The following is a 21,860-nucleotide window of genomic DNA, read 5'->3' on the forward strand; positions in this document are numbered from 1 at the left end:
GTTGATTACTGCAAAGAACATGTATGACGTCCTTGGTTTGAAAGCTTTGTTGAGCCAAGAATTTGACATGAAAGACTTTGATGGTGCAAAGAATAGTCTTGGAATGGAGATTCATAGAGATAGAGGCTCAAGAAAACTGTGGCTCTCTTAACAAGGCTATGTTGAGAAAGTATTAGACAAGTTTAAGATGAGCAAAGCAAAGTCAGTGAGCACTCCATTGGCAAATCATTTTAAGCTTTCTTCATCACAGTGTCCTAAGACAAATAAGGAAATTGAATACATGGCAAAGGTTCCATATGCCAGTGCAGTTGGTTGCTTGATGTATACTATGGTATGTACTCATCCTAACATGGCTCATACTATTAGTCAAGTTTGTAAGTACATGTCTAAACCAGGTAGGCGACATTGGGAAGTAGTCAAGTAGATTTTCAAGTATCTGAAAAGTACTGTAGGGCATGGAATTGTTTTTGGCAGTCATTAAAACTGATCCTATACTTGTAGGATATGTGGATTCAAACTATGCTGGTGATTTGGATGACAGAAGGTCTACAATTGGGTATGTTTTTACTCTTGGTAGAGGGGTTATATGTTGGAAATCAACAGTTCAGTCTAGTGTGGCATTATCTACAACTGAAGCTAAGTACATGGCAGTAGCTGTAGCTGCTAAAGAAGCCTTATGGCTTACTGGGCTAGTGAAGGAACTGGGTGTTGAGCAAGATGGAGTTCAGTTGCATTGTGATAGTTAAAGTGTTATTTATTTGGCTAAGAACCAAGCGTATCATGCTAGAACTAAGCATATTAATGTGAGGTTTCACAAGATTAGAGATTTGATTGCATCTGGTGAGATACTATTGTAGAAGGTTCATACTAGTGAGAATGCAGCTGATATGTTGATCAAGCCGGTTACTATCAACAAGTTCATGCATTACTTGGACTTGTTGAATGTTGATTGTTGCTAGACAAGCAAGGTAGCCCAACCCATTTTGGTGTTTGTGAAACTCTATGGTTTAATCTCCTAAGGGGCTTGATATTTGCCAAGGTGGAGATTTGTTAGGTATGGCTCGGGGTGTTTCGCAGTAAGTGGGTTGGTGGTGTGGGGGCAATGGCTCCGCAGTACAGTACAAGGTAAATTTGTAAATTGTACCCGTGGGGGGTGTCCGGGGGTGGGGGGGTGTTATATATATATGCATTGTATTTGTAACCCTAATTAATTCTTTTCTTCTGGATTAATAAAAAAGGCCACCGCTCATCGCTCGTGAGGACATAGGCATATCGCAGAACCTAGTTAAATCTTTGTCTCTTTTTATTCTTGTGATTATTAGTTTTATTTTCTCACAACAAGCTCTATAATATGGTGCTCTTGATTCTCCATAATATGTTTGTCTTTTTTTTTTATTTCTTTTAATCATAGTGTAGTCTTTCACCTTTTCGTCTTGGTCATTGCCTCAACCATAAAATCCTCTTTAATGTATTTGATCTTCTCTACCTAATATTGTAAGTTTTGTTTGAAGAGCTTAATCAATTGGCTTCTCATTCTCCCTTGAAGCATGCTTTTGCTCATGCACTTGTAGTGAATAGATGAGCTCTGTAATTGACATCTCCTTCAAGTGCTTAGATTCTACCATGGTTATAACAACAAAGTTAAACTTTGGGTCTAAAGATCACGACATCATTTTCATTATATGAACTCCTTACCATTCCTTCTCAATTGATTAACAACCACCATAATTTTTTTTGCAATAATAAAGAAAAAATTATTTGCTGTTGTATATTAGGACTTACTGAAATGTTTTAGATATATAACACCATGATGTGGTAAGCTTGTTATTAATCTATTATAGAAAAGCAAATTATGCGCAAGCCATAACTAATATATATTTTCCCATGTGTAAGATACACTAATCCTATTTACAAAGGAGTTGAAACATCTACTACCTATTATCTACCAAGGACAAGGATATTTGGATGGAATGTGTACTGCTTATTTGTATTAAACATGTTGAGATCGATACATATCGTTGATAAGATTATGAGATAATTTGGTTTGATTGAACACATTCTAGTTGCTCCTATTAGACTAGAGAGATATGGGTAACACAAGTCTATGGATAACTTACATTAACTAAGTTAAATAGAATACGAGTATTGGGAAACTCATTAGCAATATGCAGACCATTAGGCACAAGGTTTGGAGTATCACAAGGAGAATGCACTAAGCACTTAATTAAATATCTTGGTATTGGAGCATCATCCATCTTTATATATCCACCTTGACTCTGCTTATAAATCTATTGATTTACACTTCTTAGGGATTTATGGAAACTGCTTTGGTTTGGAGTTTAAACTGACATTTTTATTTTATTATCTCCAAAATGTTTAATAGTAATATTAACCTTTTTAATACTTTTTTTACAATTTTTTTTTAAAAAAAAGAGCTCAAGAGAGCTATTTTATTCAATAAAAAACAAAATGTTATACATAAAAGACCTACAAAATACAAGAAAGCAAGAAAAAGAACAAACCAATACAACAATCTAAAGAACCAGAAAACAAAGGAAAAGGAGACCAACACAAAGACAAAAGAGCAACTCAAAAACAAGAAAAACTAAAAGGAAAAGTCAGCTTCACAAATTGCTTTCATGACCTAATGAGGGAGATCATGACCTATACGAAACAGAGAAATTTGATGAAGGTTTTGCCCACTTCTAGCAAGCTTAGAAACAAAGCCCATCCAACTTCGAGGAACAACACACATACGAGGAGATCACACAAGAACAGACAAATGATTGAAATCATTGATCCAAGGAAGAAGATGCCAGGAGCAAACTATATTTGTAAATCAGAGCACATCCAAAATACTTGACTCACCAATGAAGATAGAGTGGACTCGCAGAGAATGATCAAGGGCACTTTGAAGAGCAAATATTAGAGTCTGAAGTTCAACATCAATATGAGTTTTAGCAGCAGTAGTAAACCTGCTAGCCAAAGCGATTTTGTAATTAGAGTTAGAAATATAAAAGCCTCCCTTACATACCTGATTGATACCATTCCAAACAAAGGCAGAGAAGAGAAATGGTCCCTCAGAAGAACAAACATTATTAAGGATCAATTTCCTGCAATGAGAATTATTAGCACCATATATATCCTTAACTTGATTGACGACCCTGTGACCAATATTTGAAAATTTAGGCTTAATATCTCGAAAGATGTCATCACATCTAACTTTCCATAAATACCAGGCAGTAAGAGCAATGATAGATTCCAACCTCAATGAGTATCTGGCGAGAGTGATCCAACTACCCATAGAAAACCATTAGGGAAGGAAATTTAAGAACTTAAATTAGAAACAAGGTTCCAAGTGTTGTAAGCTTTGCAACAAGAAAGAAAAAGATGTTCAGCTGTTTCATAATCCAAATTGCAAAAGATACACAATCTTCTAGGGCCCAAATTAATGGAATGTAGATACTCAGCAGTGGAGAGTCTACCATTAAAAATAAGCCACAAGAAATATTTGACCCGAGGCATCACTTTGAGGGGCCAAACTTTCTTCTAACCCACTAGAGAAGGGGAATAAGAAACATTGCGATTAAGAAAATGATACATTGATGAAGCAATTTTATGATTTATAGATTTCGGCACCCAAACACAAACATTATTAGAGGTATGAAGAATAGGACCCAGTCTAGAAATAACTTCATTAGCATGAGAACTAAAGAGAATTGATAATCTGTTAACATTCCAAGTATTTTCTAAACAAAAGTCTGAGCAAGAGAGTTCCTCAAGATTAAGGTGCATATTAATGTAGGTAGGCTTAAAAGCAAGGGGGCTCTCAGAACACCAGGAGTCATAAAGAAAAGAAGAGATAGAAGGATAGATAGATTTAATCCAACAATAAGGCTTAATAACATTAGCAGTGTTAAACAAATCTTTAAAAAACTAAGAGCAACTCCGAGGAGGGGAGTCCTTTAAGAAGTTAAGATGCCGATATTTATGCTATAAGATGTTCACCCAAATAGAATCCCCAACATTCAGATAATTAAAAATATGTTTAGCCTTAAGAGAGTGCTTGATCACTGATAAATTTCAGATAGTGAGACCCCCCTCAGATTTAGACTCAGTAATACAACTCCAAGAAACCGAGTGGATGCCCTTTCCATTGCCACCTTTATGCCAAAAGAAATTCCCAATAGATTTGGTAATATCACGGAGAATACAATTAGGAAGAGGATAGATTAAAAGGTAATAATCAGAAATAGCTAGAAGGGAAGAATTAATAAGAGTAGCTTTAGCTGCCGACGACATCTTAGCATGCTTCCATCTAGAGAAAGTTCGTTGAATTCTATCCACCAAGGTTTTAAAAATATTATTATTCAGCTTCTTGGGAGAGATCATCAAACCCAGATAAGAGATGGGAAAAGAAGCAAAAAAGAAGTTAAGAATTGATTTGATGCTTCTAGCTACTCTAGAATTGAACCAAGAAGGTAAATAAATAGCTGATTTAGCAGGATTAGCCTTCTGTCCAGAAAGAAGTGCATATATTGATAAGTGCTTGTGTATTAGTAATATGAAGTATTCTTTTCTTACAATGAGCATTACTTTTATCAGATTTTATCGCTTATACATGTGTATTCGTGTTCTTTTGTGCATGTAGGATTTTGGAAACAATTATGGATGAAAGAAACCAAAGTAGATCGTGGATCCACTTTGTTGATGAAAAATCTTAGAGTGAATAAACGTGAAGACACAAATTGTGCTCAAAGACATATGAGTGTGTGCCAACCTCTCACAGTTTCTCGAGTGAACATGTAAATTGGAAAGGCACAAAGGCAATCACACTTATGTGTTCCAACTTGTGCAATGCTAGCAAGATTGCCGTCAAATGTGATTTTATTGAAGATGCACACGATCTACCGCATAGATGTGTGCCCGTTCATGTGGCCTCGATGAAAATGTAGATTCGGGAGTATTTTGGCGGAGCACTGTAGTAGTTACTATTCACAGGGCGCTGAAAAACCAATTCCTGCAGATTCACACGGGCATGTGGAAATTTCACACGCCCGTGTGGATGCCCGATTCTGGCCTATGTAAAGCAGCGATTTCAGCCGGTTTGGAGAATCTTTTGCCCTATCTTTTTCTCATCTTTTCTCCATCTTTGGAGGCACTCGAAACTAGGATTTGGAGAGGCTTTTGGCAAGGTTTTTGGAGTGGTTCTATGGCCTTCAACACCATGTTCCTTCGAAAGATAGTTATTGGGGGAGCTTTCGTCGGCATTGATTCGGCGAGGTATGCCCTAGGCTTGAAGAGGAAACCCTTGGATAAGACGAGGATGCTCCACAAGACCATCGATACAGACTACAAGGGGGTTTTACTTATGGATTGCATGCTTTTACTTTCGATTTTATTATTGATTGTATCTTGCTCCATGGAGAGCTAAACGCCTAGTGGGTACTTGGACTTGTAAACCCCAGGATGATATTGTTTCTTTGACCTTTCTATTATGTTTCTTTAATTGATGTCTTTAATTGAGTTCTAATTTTAAATACTTGTTGAATGGGTTTTCCCTTAGAATGACACTAGGGTTGAGAGCCTACATTGGTAATCATTGTGAGTAAGTGACACACCATGAGGGTTAGATAAAGCAAGATTGGAGAGGGTCGAGAAGGTGAGTCGAGAGGTAGCGGAATGTCTCCTTTCCCCTCCGGTGTGATTTATCCTACCTCCACGTTCCAAGAGTTGTTTGCGGTCATAATAGAGTGAAGTGCTAAGAGACGAACTCCGCTGGGGCTTAGTTGTACAAGCAACAGAGTGAAGCATTGAAGTAATCCTTAGTATCTTGGTCTTAATTGTGTCTAGTGGTCTTTCGCCTGGACCAAAGGGTTACATCAATGTTACGGAGTATGGTTTATCACTTGGAGTCTGTAGAGATTTAAGCAGCTTTGTGCAGTGTGAGGTGTTGAGACTGAGCAATTTATCCGCCGGGGCATAGTATAGGGTTAGTCACAGTTGACATTAGATTTGGGACCGTGCATCAGTTAGGAGACATAATAGTTGGTTTTGCACTTGAAGCAATAGTCCTAGGAGGAGCAATGTCCGGGTGCCCACTTTCTGTCGATTGCCTTTCCTCTCATTTTTTTTATAGAGTCTTCCTTTCTTGTTCTTTCTATTTCTTTTCATATTGATATTGTTCATACCACTATCGATCCATCTTCACTTTAGTTAAATAGAAATTCTTGTGTTTCTAATCACTATTCCCCTCGTGGATATGACTACCCACTCACCAGGGTATTATTACTTCGACAAATAGGTGCATTTGCGGTATACACACAAAGGGCATTATCATATATATTTAAGCATAACTTAATATTCCTGGCAGCCAATCTAGAAGCTCTAGAAATAATATTCAAATCGTCAGCATATAAATGGTGGTTGAAGTTGTAAGGGAGGTTTGAATCAAAGCCAGGAATCATGCCAGAGTTGAGAGCTCTATTAAGGATAGAAGAAAGATTTTGGGAGATTAGAATAAAAAGGTAGGAGGAAATAGGATCTCCCTACCTGACCCCACGGGAGGAAGAAATCCAAGCAGAAGGAGACCCATTAATATACATCGAGAAAGAACTAGAATTGAGGCAAGTATTAATCCATGAAATCCAAATATTTTGGAAATTCATCTTAGCAAAGGTGGCAAGAATTGTACTCCAACTAAGCGTGTCATAAGATTTTTCTATATCAATTTTGGTTATCATCCTAGGGGGTCTCTACTATCATACTCAAGTGAATGAACAATCACATTTAAGGCAATAATATTGTCAAAAGAGCACCGACCAGAAACAAAGCTAACTTGCTCACGACTAATAAGCTTTGGAAGGACACCCTTAAGATGATTAGCAAGAATTTTAGAAATAATTTTGTAACAAACATTGCACAGCGAAATAGGATGATAATTATACACAAACCTGGATTTATCCTTTTTCGGAATGAGATCAACATAAGTTCTACCCAAGGAGGAAGGCATAACAAAATTATCGAAGAAATAACCAATAGCATTCACAAGTTTGTCACAAATATCTGTCCAGAAGAATCGAAAAAATTCAGAATTAAACCCATCGGGACCAGGGGACTTACCAGAAGGAAGCTCATGGATAACTGTAAAAATTTCATCTCTAGTAACTTCTTGAGTGAGGAGAGAGCCATCAGATTTAGATATAGTAGGGAGATTACTGGGGAGGGCATTAAAAATCTCTAAAAAATTACTGTTAGAATATCATACCACAGATTGGTATAAAAATTAACAAAAATAGACTGAATATCAGACTGCGCAGAAACTATGGAGCCATTTGAGTCATAAATTTGAGAAATGCAGTTGTAATGAGAACGAATACAAACAGTGTTGTGGAAAAAGGCAGTGTTTTGATCACCATCCTTGAGCCAGAGTAAATGTGCACGCTAAGCCCAACGAATGGAATTTTGATTTTGAAGAGATGCAAACCTGGTATAACAATCCATGAGTCTAGTAGTGTTATCAGAATCAGAGGAATCATCAGCCTCAAGGATACGAATGTCTGCTTCAGTGTCTTTAATAGCAACATCTAAAGGCGTGAGACCTGCATTACTCCAGGAGAGAAAATTAGCATGAGTACAAGACAGTAGATGAGTAAAAGTGTGCATAGGATTACCATGAGGAGAAGTCAACCAAACTTCTCGAACCGTATCATGACAACCAATGTAATCAAGCCAATAATTATTGAAACGAAAAACATTTTTAAAATGAGGGGGAAATAGAGAAGCAAATAGAAGAAGAGGGGCATGGTTAGAAAAAATTTGAGGTAAATGAGAAAGAGAATAAGTAGGAAATGTAGAGAACCAATCTAGATTCACCAGGCATCGGTTAAGTCGGGCCCATCGCTGGGACATACCAATTTGGTTATTACACCAAATAAAACAAAATCCTAAAAAATTAAGATCAAAGAGTTTATTACCATCAATAAAATTAGAGAACTCAGAAGCTTTACGCAAATAATAACAAAAAAAAGCCACCCCTGTGCTCATTATGGCAAACAATGGAGTTAAAATCACCAATAATGAGCCAGGGAAAACCCAAAACAACTAATTTAGAGAGTTCCATCCAGAGAGTACATTGAGAAGCAAATCTACTAGAATTATAAACAACAGAAATAACCCAAACACAAGAATTATTAGAAGAAATAACAAGGTGGAGGGCTCTGCCAAAGACTATAATGGGGGAGACCTGACCAAGATCTTTAGTCCAAAGCACAATAATACCCCTGAAAGACCATTTGCTAACAACGCAGCCCACTCCCAATTTTTGGATATTCTCTTACAAAAGTGATCAGCTATGATCTCATTAGCCCGCGTTTCAACCAAGCAAATGATCAAAGGACGGTGAGTCCTAATAAGGCTAAGAAAGCGAGAATAAGTATCCTTAGACAAAATCCCCCTTGCAATTCCAACATAAAATCTTAGCACTGGCCATAGAAACAATTAAATTATAGATAACAAAATAAGATGAATACTTCCATAAAATGATCTGACAAATAGAGAGGCTAAGAAGAAGAGGTTTAAGAACTTGGTTCCCCAACTTCAATCCTTCCCTTCTTCTGGGAAGATCCCATCACTAGGGTGCCTTTTCTGATCAGGTTATCTCTTTGAACTTCATTATGGAATTGTACAAGAGTCATTGAGTCATCTGGACCAGCATCATCAGACATATCATCATTCAACCCGTCTGAGTCCTCATCTTCTGAGTCACCACCTTCCAAGTTATCACCATCAATGGCAGAGAGAACTCGGTCTACTGCCATGGAATGGGGATTCTCCAGAAGGGATGGGTCCGGATTAGAAACTTTGAGAACAGAGGATCGAATGACAGGAGGAGACCCAGTATGGGTAATCGGGAAAGTGGGGTTTAGGGAGACACGAACAATAGGCATGTTAGAGTTACAGAGATACAAACATACATGATGTCTGCTATTGAAATTCATGGTCAATACAAACATACATAATGTCTGCTATAGTCAAAGTAATACCTTTCTTGATACTGCTATTTAGTGTGATAGGTTGATAGACATCTATAAATAGAGCGTTTAAGCTAGTATTTAGCTCTAACTTTAGGCACCTCTTGCACTTTATAAGGAAGAACTAGGTACACTTGGGGAATTGAATATCGATTGCTAGATGCATATATGTTCATAAAAAACATGATAATGAGGGTGACCCATAAATTATTATAGCTAAGGGCAATGAGGCTGACTACATAGAGCCTGGGAAATGACACCAAATGTAGATACTTGAGGGTTGATAATGCATATAAATATTATCTTATTTAAATGAAATATATTTTTAGTCATTTCACCCCCTTTAAATGATATTAAAGTTAATAAATAAACTGACCCAACACTACAAGAAAAACAAGAATTTTGCATTATTTATTTGTGACGGTTTTGATTCCGCACCAAATTTGTCACGGAAATTGGCACCAAACCCAAAGGTAGTGACAAAGTGTCACGGTATTTGGCATGTTTACTAAATCATGACAATTTTGTCATGGTATTTAGCACCATTTATGTTTTCATCTAAAATTTAGATAAAAAACCGTGCCAAAAGCTGTGACAAACACATCAACCCTTTCTTTGTCACGGTTTTTAGCACTATTAAAGTTAAAACCCGCGCTAAAAAACCGTGAAATGGACGTCAATGCATTTGGCAATGTTTTTGGCACGATTTAGTCTTCACCGTGCCAAAAACCATGACAAACACATCTACCCTTTCTTTCACACGGTTTTTAGCATGGCAAAGAAGAAACCGTGCCAAAAATTATGACAATGGATTACATGGCATTTGGCACCATTTTTGGCACAGTATAGGCTTGGCCGTGTCAACAACCATGACAAACACATCGTTTGTCATGTCAACCATTTCTTTATCATGGTTTTTTGGCGGGCTAAGCAAAAACCCATGCCAAAAAATCGTGACAATGGAGTACAAGGCATTTGGCATGGTTTAGTCTCGCCGTCCAAAAAAATCGCGACAAACACATCTACCCTTTCTTTGTCACGATTTTTGGCACGACAAAGGTAAAACTGTGACAATAGAGCACATAGCATTTGTTATTTTTTTTTAGCACGGTTTTTGGCATGGCAAACGTAAAACCGTGCTAAAAACCATGACAATAGAGTACATGAAATTTGGTACTATTTTTGGTACAGTTTAGGCTTGACCGTTCCAAAAACTGTGACAAAGACACCATATCTTTTTTTGTCACAGATTTTGGCATGGCCAAGCCTAATCCGTGACAAAAACTGTGACAATAGAGTATATGGTCTTTCGCACGGTTTTGCCTTTACCGTGCCAATCCGTGACAAACACATCAACTTTTTTTTTGGCATGGTTTTATGGCACGACAAAGGCAAAATCGTGCCAAAAACTGTGACAAACACATAAACCCTTTATTTGTCATGGTTTTTGGCACGGCCAAGACTACACCATGCCAAAATCCATGACAAATGCCATGTATTCTATTGTCACGCTTTTTGTACGCTTTGCTTTTGCTGCCAAAATCGTGATAAACACACCATCCCTTTTTGTCATGGTTTTTTTGGCACCCACCAACCCAAAACCGTACTAAAAAACTTAATTTTACTTTTATATTTATAATAATCACATAATAATTGTACTCATCTATAATAATTACTCACCCACAATAAAAAAGAACTTAATTTTTATATTATAATTTAAAAATTAGATAAGTATAAATTTTGTTGCATAATTTAATTACGCATACACATGATATGTATATTTATAATAATTATACTCTATTTATAATAATTACATAATAATTATACTCTTTGATAATAATTACCTCACCCACAATAAATAAAAACTTAATTTTTTTTCTTGCATAATATTTTCTTAGAAACTCTCTACTATGCTTCACAAAGATATATGAGAATTATGTTGCATAATTTCAATTATGCACACATGGTATTTTATATTTATGATAATTATACTCTATTTATAATAATTATGTACCCACAATAAAAATAAGTGGAAATTGCCAAAAAAACCCTACAACTTTGCCAAATTGCCAAACAAACCCCCATAGTTTCGGAATACCCAAAAACCCCTTCCTTTTCAACTCCATGATTTTGAAACCCCCAAAGTACGTAGAACGGCATTAAACGGAGTGTATTTAAAATTTTATGGACTGAAAATGCCTCTTGCACCGGGAAGTCGTGGGTCGCACTCCATTTCGAGTGTGAGAGGAAGTGGGATGGGTTTTTCTTAGGCATTACAACATGCTTGTCTTCTCTCAACTCGCGACTCAACTCAACTCGGCTCCAGCTCTTCTCTTCCCACCGCACTCTTCCCTTTCCACCTGGGCCTCAAGAAGAAGTCCCCGCAAGTATTCGCATTTCGTCACTTTGCAGCCTAAGGTATTCATTATGGTTTTTTTGTTAACTATTCTCATACGTAAGAGACATTTTTTTCGGTTTTTGGTTTGTGATTTTGTTTTTGTTGGAAGACATCAAGCTTTTCGTGGGGATTAATCGGCCGGGGTTTTGTTAGTCCACAGGAGATGTCTCTCGCTAGGGTTTTTGTTTTGTTTTTACATTTTCGCTCTACGATATGATCGAAATGGTTTTCCCGATTGTTGTGCTTTGTGTAAATGTTTATAATCTCACGCTACTCCTTTCAGCTGATATGGTTGCAGCTTGTAAAAATGAGGTCTCCGCTTAAAACAACGAGCTTTTACCGCTTAAGTTAGTTCGCTCCGCTTAATTATTTGTATCTCTGCTTAATAGTATACGCCAACGCTTAAAAATGATATCGCTGTTTAAGAACCGAGTGTTTACCGCTTAACAAATTACATTTCCGCTAACAATGTGTCGCTATTGTCGCAGTTTGTGATTACGGCGGTCAATCTAGTTAACGGGCGATGCTACTTGACACCCAGTAGCGGAGACCGCGGGTCGAATTGAAAGTTCACATGATCCTCGACACCGGGAGATCATCCGGGGACACCGCTCACAAAGATGCATCGAGTTGGAAGTCAGATACCAAGAGCGGGCCCTTCTCGACTCTCTCGCTGCAGTAGATACGATAACCGCACTCAATAAATTCAGGATCTGGGAAAGCATGTCGACTTTTCAGCCCTCAAGATGTGGCAATCGTCTTTCGCCTCAGCTATGACGTGAGGCAACGTGTTTCGTAAGAAGAAAACACTGGCCACTCAAGAGAGGTATTTATCGAAGACGACGAGAGACACGTAGACTCCATCGGAGCACTCTTCAAAGAACTCGCCGATGAGGGAGAAGAGGAGAATTTTGCCAAACCATCGATGGCGATCTCCCGGTACAATCCTCTTCCCAAATACCTCCCCGCCGTGCTCCTAACTCGGATCGCTGATTACGTCGACGATCTACTCGAATGGGGCGCTACGCATGGGCGCAAGCGACGCACAAGCGGCTTATGGAGGACATACCACAGCCGCTACCCGAAAGTGCAATCTAGATGCGTGGGGAAGAAGACCAACACCGGTATGTTAAGGGTCGCACCGTGAGCGCTTAACATCCGGTTTTTACGAAAGTCGACCGAACCGGAAAAGAAAGTCCGCTTTCTAGAAGATCCCAAGGATGCCGTACACGTGAAAAATACTTTTACCTGAAGTAAGCGATTTATAGAGACGAGTTTGTCATCTCTCAAGGAAAAGAGGTAATAATTCAAAAAAATATTTTTGTTTAACTCGTAGACGTTAACGCTTAACCATATCATTTACCGCTTAACTTTTATTCATCTATCGCTTAACATTATAACTTCACCGCTTAACTTTGTTCAACTACCGCTTAAACTTTTTAGTTTAATGTTTAATTTGTTTGTTTATCGCTTAACACAATAGGTTATAACGCTTAAATATACGATAGTTACATGTGTAAATATAGTTTTAATTGTTTAAACTAAATAATTTCGCTAAGATTGTTTGCTTTTACACATGCTAGTTTCCTGAAACTGGTTCCGCGAACGTCGATGAAGAAGTATTTGTTCGGGCCAACCGTCGGTCGGATGCTATTGCTCCGGAACCGCTTGCTCAAAGGCAAGATGATAAGGATCTTCCTCAACTGCCCTATGGACAAGTAAGTTTGAAGTTTTTTTATGATATTGTTTAAACTGCTTTAGTTACCATTTTGAGTAGGAGCGTTAACGCTTAAAAATTTACGTATAACATTTAACTTATAAGTGATACACTTTAAATATTACCGCTACCGCTTAAACATTCAATATAGAATTTAAAGTTTATACTTTTAACGCTTAATTTTATACTTACAACATTGTTTACATGTCTTTGTTCCGCTCAACTACAAAGACCGCCGTGGTGGAAGAAACGACTCGCACGCACCACACCCGGGCCAATCTATTCGACCCCGCCGAGGGAAGGAGATGGTCAGCAGTATGATGCGATGGACGATTCGTATGTATCTTGCAAAAGACGACGAGCCGAGTGCCATATCGCTATAAGAGGCGCGGCCCATCACACGGCCAATCGGGCCTTGTTCATGTCAAAAGGTGCGACGACGCATCATGAATCCAATCGATGGCTATGATTGGAGATGCCACAAGAACTTGCATGAAGTGGACATCGTCATCCTCCCGATAATTATGAGTGGCCACTTCCATGTCAGCCGCCCTGATAATGAAAAACAAGAATAGTGCATTATTCTTCATGCCAAAGCGAAGAATACGATAAAAAACGCGCTAGAAATGGTAAGTGCTTTAATAATTTGTGTTTGTGTAATAGTGTTCGTAAATAATCGGGCATTCTAATATGAACTTGTATATCTCGACAGCTGGAACCTATTCGACTCAGATCGACATGGAGTCAGGGCAGTCGGCGATCGCAGTACCCGCTTGTTCACGGCTAATCGAAGCCCCACGATAGTAAAAAGGAAGTGTCGATCGCAGCTGCCTATGTCATGCGGGTTTATCGAAAGCGCCACTCACGGTGAGAAGCTACGGGTACCAAGAGACCGACGTCCCTTATCTCGCGATCAGGTATGTTTCCGTGATACTTAGGGGAGGGAGGGCAACAGCATCACAAACCAGAGGGAGTCTTCGCAAGCTGGTTCTTAGTCATTCTTTCTATATTTGTATACACGATTCTTTCTTTAATAATCCAGATTCATTGTTTAACATACACTTTTCAAAGTTTAAGCATATAGTTCATTGTGTAAATATCAATGTAATTAGTTTAAACCCGCTTTTACCGGTAAAACCAACCGTAGGGGAGTGTACTGCAAGCGGGTCATAGTCATCAGATAGGTGTAATAGTTTCAAATGTAAACCAGCTTTAAATTCAATTCATTTTTTTCCAAGAACATGACAAATTTTGTCAATGTAAAATGTACATGTATCTAAATTCAATTAAATTCATTCTGCTTTAGTTTTTGAGGTTCTCGTCTTTGTTGGATGATATTGTAGTCCGTAGGGTACATTATCGGGTAGGGTTCTGCTTCATTTTCATTTTCATTATCGGCTAATATCAACATTCATTTTAATCAGATAATGATAACTTTTCGCCTCTTTAACTTTCGCTTTCTCTGCTTAAGTTTAGGTTTCTCTGCTTAAATTTAATATTTTCTCGCTTAAAATATCCTTATTATTTAATAATATCAATGTAATTACAACAAAAAAATATACTTAATATTTTCCTGCTTAAAAATATCCTTATTACTAATAATTTCTATTACTTAATAATCTCTTATAGAATGTAATGTAATGTTCGATTTTTATGTGCTGACGGGAGTGGAAACGCTGGGGGAACCGAAAGCGTATTAATTACGCTGGGGAACCGCTAGCACCATCCCGTCAGACATTTTAAGCGGATACAAATTTATTTTAAACGATAAAAAAATAATAGATTAAACAGTAGAATAAAATATTTAAAACGTAAGAGATATATTTAAATATAAAGTTCAATATTTAAACAATAATAAGAAGTATATACACAATGCCTAGTCGGGCAATCAGCATTCATTCCACGATCCGCGACAGCGACCAAACGCTGGCAATGGCTACAACGCAACTTATGGACCTCTGACGCCACGACCGATCCTCTTTCGCTTAGGACACCTCAGTTGCCTTCGTCACAAAGGGTCGCAAACGCAGTCATGATTTTCATCCATCGGCCCGTCATTGTCCGCATGGGAATATAGCTCCTTATACGCCATTTTTGAAGTCGAAGCTTCCTTCCACAGCCACCCGTGTTTCTCGCTCTTCAAGAATTTGAAGTCAAAATTCCTTTTGATCGCAAAAATTCCTAAGCGCTCTCGAAAATGTTCAACGCCTTCAAAAACATTGTCCAATATCCAACGACAACACTTCACCTTTAATCGGATGAGGAAGGAAGGCATGCCACACCCTCGAGCTCGCCATGATGTGGGAATGTAGCACGCCATGATTCGACCCTCGCCAACACTTTAGTTTAAACGAACACGCATCAATATTTAAACGAGACACAAAAATATTTAAACGATAAACATAAATCTTAAACGTTAAAACAAAAGTTAAATAATAAGTTAATAAGTTAATCTGAGACAATAGTGTTTTAAATGGAAACTTGATAAATGTAAACAGCGACAGTGGATAATAAAACAATAATTAACTTCTACAACTATATAAACATAAACGAGAAGAAACTTACAACGCTAGAAGAACTCGCTTTTCGTGAGGATACGATGCCGCATCATCTCGCCCCAACAACAAGATCAACAATGTAACATTTGAAGATGGAGTGCACGTGACACATGCGACTGGAAATATCGAGACCCCATCGCCACATATTTTCAGCCTAACACCCGATTCCCAAGAAGTCAGCCGTGAACATTAGCACTCGTCCCCTCCCCTGCCAGATCTAGTAATAGCACAAAAACTTCCATAATTTAATCGGAAGAGCTAAAATTGAATACACCAAATGAGAAGAAGAAAAAGAAGAAGAACAAGAACAAGAACAAGAACAAGAAGAACAAGATATGAGCCTTCTAAACTTTTGTTTGAGAAAAAGCAAGCAGGAGGCATTGAAAAACTATGCATAAAGAAAGTTATGATTGGGCGCCATTTTTCCCACCTTTTGCAAGGGCAAAAAAGGAATTTCATATCGTGGACCCACTTCAACTTACCGTGGGGTTAAAAAGGAATGTAAAATATAACGGAGGGTCGTCTGTGTGCAAAAAGTTGAGGGGGTTTTTAGAAGTTTTTGAAAATTACGATGGGTAAGAATGAATTTTTCCCAAAAACTTAAAATTATATGCTTACATAATATTTTCTTAGAAAGTCTCTAATATACTTCACAAAATTATATGAGAAATATTCTTGCATAATTTAATTACACATACATATGATATTCTATGTTTATAATAATTGAATTTTATTTATAATAATTTTTTATATTATAATTTATAATTAGATAAGTATAAATTAACTAATATAATTAAAATTTATTATTTACGAAATTGTGCAACGCGATATAAGGTTCCTAAGCCCCACAATCGATGGATCAACCCGACTGAACTTATTGGATAGGAGAGAGCTCAAGCACATGGCTTAGTGTCACAGACTCACTTGGTGGTAAGCATGAACACCAGAGAATTCAACACAATCATAGCATCAGATTTGCAAGACATCTACATGGAAAGGTACCATATTGAACTGCAACACATTCTACAACTATTCAAAGTGTGATCAAGTACATGGAGACATGGCGACATGGTGACGACTTTTTGATGATGGTCAAGCAGAGCTTCAACATTGTGCAGGCGTTAGCAAAGGAATTGTGCAAGGCAATCCAATAGGCGTTAGATGGAGTAAAGTTTTGAGGCCTGTGCGCAATTATCATGCTGTCATTATCAGTTTTGTTGTAATAGAGTGGTGTTTTTCCTTGGGAGGTGTGTGAGCAACTATCCTATTATCTTATCATAATTTATCTTAATTTTTCTTAATTTTAAAGTTGATATTGGAATAGAGTGTTGTTTTTACGAATCAATAATTGTAGTTATTAACAATTTTGGTGAGATTGTTCATTTTAATTATATATTCGTATCATATGTTTCTAAGTAGGATTATTTTCATTTTAATAATAATAATATCATATATTCCCAAGTATGATTGTTTTTGTTTTTATAATAATAATAATAATAATAATAATAATAATAATAATAATAATAATAATAATAATAATAATTTCAGACATTGTTCTATCTAGTTTGTTGATGTTAAATTTGAGTTTTTATCAAGAGATTGATTGCATTATTGGTGAGATGTCATGGAGGCAAATTTAACAAGTGTTTTTTTTTTATTTTCTATAAACTAAGTTTTATATTTATTTCTAAAAAAACTAAAATGTTTAGCTTAGTATCATCAAAGAACCGGTTTAAATTTTGATATTATTTTTTTATATAATTGTGATAATATTAATATATTAAAATTATAAATAAATAAATTAATAAATTAAAGAATTATAATACTTTCGGATTTCTTTTAAAAATTAAAAATTAAGGAATAAATATATATTTATTACTAAATAAATAAATTATTATATATATATTTATAATAATAATTATTATTATTATGAATATATAATAATAGTAATAATTATTTTATTATTGATAGTGTAAATTATTATTTATATTAAAAGATGCCTACTTTCGCTGTGTGCCACTGAAAAATATAAAGTGGAGTATGATTTCATTTTAATTATAAATATTTCTTTTTGTGTTTTTGTCACTGTGAAAACAATTGTTTTTCCATCAAGATGAAAAATCAACTTTGTTTTTCTAATTCATTATATAAAGAGAAAATTACTGTTCACCCCTCGTAATTTTCAAAACTTCCCAAAAACCCCCTCCTACTTTTACTACACACCACTGATGCCCTTCCGTTAGTGTTTAACTTCCCTTTTACCCCCTACCGCTCACTTCAAATGGGTCCATGTTGTGAAATCCCATTTTTGGCCCCCGAAAATGGTGGGAAAGGAAAGCGCCAAATCACATCATGTTCAACCTTTTTGAAGGGCTTTTCACTTGGTTTCGATAGACAATGCCAGGAGTTACATTACATCTTGTTATTCTCCTCATTATCATACCCGAAAATATATAAATCGGTTTCTCGAACGAGAAAATGAAATTGATTTCCATCGGATTGGTCAAGTGCACTTCATCTTCAAAATGAGTCAGAGTCGATTTTATTGTCGAGGCGAGCATGTGCCATTGTCGCCTTCTCGCTTTATGGTTGTAAAGTTGTATTACGACGAGAAGAACGATGAATTACTGACTGAAGTTCATTTTCGTTGTAATGTTCTTCTCGCTTATGGTTATCTATTTGTATATTTTTAAATAATGTTTAACTATTTTGCTATTATCCGCTTTAAATATTTTACTAATATGTTTAATAATTGTCATATCCGTTTAATACTTCCCATCTCCGTTTAACATTATCTTTACATGTATAACTATTCATAAACGTGAAAATTCTCAAAGTCTCTCAGCAGAAAGCGGTGATCTTTTTCGCTTGATCCGAATTGTTGGCATGTGGCACGTGGCGGTGGCAAGAGTTATGGTATCCCGTACGTAGAATTAACGACGGCATTAATTCTTATGCGACTGAATATAAATTTCCGAACACCCGCTCGTTCTCATCGACCAATGTCGGCCATCGATGCGTTTAACTTTTTTTCTCTGGATCACGAAGAGTCAGCCCGCTTGTGGACTTCACACCATAAATAACCGGAAGAACCCTCCCCATGGACAACCACCTCGCTCGTCCCTCATCATCCTCCTCCTCCTCCTCCTCCTCTTCCTCCTCTTCCCATGGACAACCACTCTATCTGAAAGGATGTTTCGTGAGCCTTCTTCCTTATCTTGAGAATCAATTAGCCGTAATCACCGAACTAGTTAAACTATCTTTTCCTGCCCAAGCCGAAGTCCTCTCATAATTGCCTGAATGCAGAGGATTCTCCAGCGGTGGATGACGGGAAAGCAATTAAGAGAGCATTTCGACTTGGGTATGAAAAGAAAGTTTTCACATATTGCGTGATTGCGGAGGATTCTCTAGAGGAGGGAGATCATGAAACATCCTTTAAGACGGGGTTGACATTTACCACTTGAGACTTTCTGTTAACGTTTAAGAAAATGACGTCAGTGTACAACTGTTACGTTCTATGTTTAACTATCAGGATCGTCGTTTAAGTCCTACCATGACACATTGATTAATAGTCGTTTTCATGAATGTGTGTTGTTTAACCTTTTTTTAATGTTGTACGTTTTGCAGGTTCAAGTTGATGCGCTTGTTATGCAACCGCTGTGAGCATTCGAATGTACAGACACTTGTTTCGTTATACGAGGGTCGAGTCGTGAGTGTCCAAAGTCCGAGCGGACGTTGTAAATGTTGTAAATGTTGTAAATCTTTGTAAATGTTGTAAATGTTGTAAATCTTTGTAAATGTTGTAAATGTTGTAAATCTTTTATAAATAAAACGAAACAATCGTATTTGACTGTGAACTTCTGAAATTTAAACAGAGACCTAGTAAAAACAATGTGGGAAACAAAAAGACGTCATTGTAAACAATAGAAAAAGTTAAACAATACTCAAGTTACTCTTTAAACAATGACAACGGTGTTTAAGAAAATACGTAAATATGTTTAAACAGTGACCCAGGAGGTACCCATCTAGCAACGCGTTGTCAGTGAAAGCATTCAATTTAAACAATAACATATTATTTACATGATATAGACTTTAGTTAAACAGTTAACCGTTATTTTAAACACTATATGTATCTGTTTAAACATAAAAAGCTTGACGTTTACACAGAGACTCATGTTGAGTTGAGAACTTTCATTCGAACGATGACAACATGTCTTCCTCGCGACAATGACATATATTTCCCTTTTTGCCCTTGGGATGGAGGGAAAAATACCGCCCAATCACATCACGTCTAATCTAACCTCTATGCATACAACTCGCACTTTTTGTTTGCGCTCGATCTGCTTGTACTTTTACATCTTCTACTTCTTCTTCGTCGCTCGCTTTGTTTTGTTCTTCATTTCATTTGGTTTGTACGATTTGGTTTTCGAATCGATATATTATGGAGAGTTTTTTTGTGGTATTGCTAGATTCAACGGGGAGGGAAGAGTGCTAATGTTCACGGCTCGGACTTCTTGGGAATTGGTGTTAGACGAGATATGTGAGCGATGGGGTCTCAAGTTTCTCTTGTCGTGGGTTAAGTTCATCACACCGGATGGATATAAAAGCGGTTTTGCCCAATAGAAAACGATGTTGACTTCCATCGGATGTGTCACGTCCACTCCATCTTCAAATGTGTCATGAGTTGATCTTGTCGTCGAGACGTAAAATGTGCCATTGCCGAATCCTAATGAAAAACGAGGTTTTACTCGTTGTAAGTTCCTTTTCTTTTAATTATTTCGCTTGTCCGGGGTCATTATTGTTTAAATATGTCCGTCACTCGGTTAACATATTGTACTAGTCCTTTACGTTATTAGTTAATTGTTTAAGTATTTAATTTAACGTTTAACTATTGTCATTATCGCTAAACATTATATTCTCCCGCTTAATATATTGATCTTTTCATTTCGATCGAAGTGTTGGCAGGGGAATTGGATTCTGCGAGTGCTCCCATTCATCCCCATGGTGACCCTCGACGGTGTGGGATGTCTTCCTTCCTCGCCGATCATTCCAAGTGTTGTCGCTGGATATTGGTCAACGTTTTGACGGTGTCGAACATTTCAGGGATGTACTCGAAATCATGCAATCAAAAAGGAATTTTGACTTCAAATTCATAAAGAACGAAAAAACATCGGGTGATCGTGGAATGCACTGCCGATGGTTGTCGCTAGCGCCTTCATGCATCAAAAGAGTATAACAAAAAAATACTTTTCGTAATCAAGACAATCAACCCGTCACACACTTGCGGTGGTGGCATAGGTTCAAGGTCACATCCGAAAAGCGCCCAAAAATGGGTTAGCGCACGCAGTGATTCGAAGCTCAAGGACCGCCCCTTGTACAAGGCCATCGACATTCGAATGACATGTTACGGGAACATGGTGTCCACATACCATACAAGCAGTGCTTGGTTGGGAAAAAAAGCATGCCCGGGTGGTCCTCGACTGCAGTGACATCTCCAGCCTATGACTGCTTGCTTTTGGTATGTGGATAAGGTGGTCGAGACAAATCCCCGGCAGTAAGGCGATCGTGGAGAGAGACGGTGATCGCTTTTAAACGTGCATTCTTTTCTTTCAGCGCAGTGTATTGTGGGATTCAAGAGGGCTTGCAGGCCGCTGCTTTGTTTCTCGATGGTACCCACCTCCTTGGAAAATATCGGGGTACACTCATCGGGCTGCCACGAGGAAAGATGGTAACAATGGTTTTTCCACGCCGCCTTCGGTATAGTCGATAACGAGACCGATGCCAATTGGACTTGGTTCATATCTAAGTTGGGCGATGCCTTATACGAGGGTGGAGATTATCATGAGATAATTACCTTCGTGTCGGACGACGGTCCAAGGGCCTTGTGAGCGCAATTGCAGAGTCTTCCCTTCTTCAGCCACTACGCGCATCGCCTTCGACATTTGGAGGCCAATTTTATGAAAGCCAATGTCGGACTTGGGAAGGCATTGAGGGAGGAGTGTCTGGTCTATATGCTTCCAGCATTGCGTGGGCATCCACGGCTAAAGATTTCGATGATACCGTGAATGAACTCGCAGCCATATCACCCAAGCTCATCATCTGGTTGATTAATAAATCGGATATGGCACATTGGTCGATTATCTGTTCGAGGTGAT

General features: G+C 37.6%; 1 protein-coding gene across 1 annotated transcript; it reads left to right on the forward strand.

The window, feature by feature from the left end:
• The first annotated feature begins 280 nt into the window (after window positions 1-280).
• On the forward strand, window positions 281-746 carry LOC120250475 (secreted RxLR effector protein 161-like). Its single transcript, XM_039259298.1, has 2 exons — window positions 281-395; window positions 502-746. Exons 1-2 carry the CDS (start codon window positions 281-283, stop codon window positions 744-746), a joined length of 360 nt encoding a protein of 119 aa, XP_039115232.1.
• Window positions 747-21,860: the final 21,114 nt, after the last annotated feature.

This window comes from Dioscorea cayenensis, chromosome 3 (genome assembly GCF_009730915.1).
Source record: "Dioscorea cayenensis subsp. rotundata cultivar TDr96_F1 chromosome 3, TDr96_F1_v2_PseudoChromosome.rev07_lg8_w22 25.fasta, whole genome shotgun sequence".
In the NCBI taxonomy this organism is placed as follows: domain Eukaryota; kingdom Viridiplantae; phylum Streptophyta; class Magnoliopsida; order Dioscoreales; family Dioscoreaceae; genus Dioscorea; species Dioscorea cayenensis.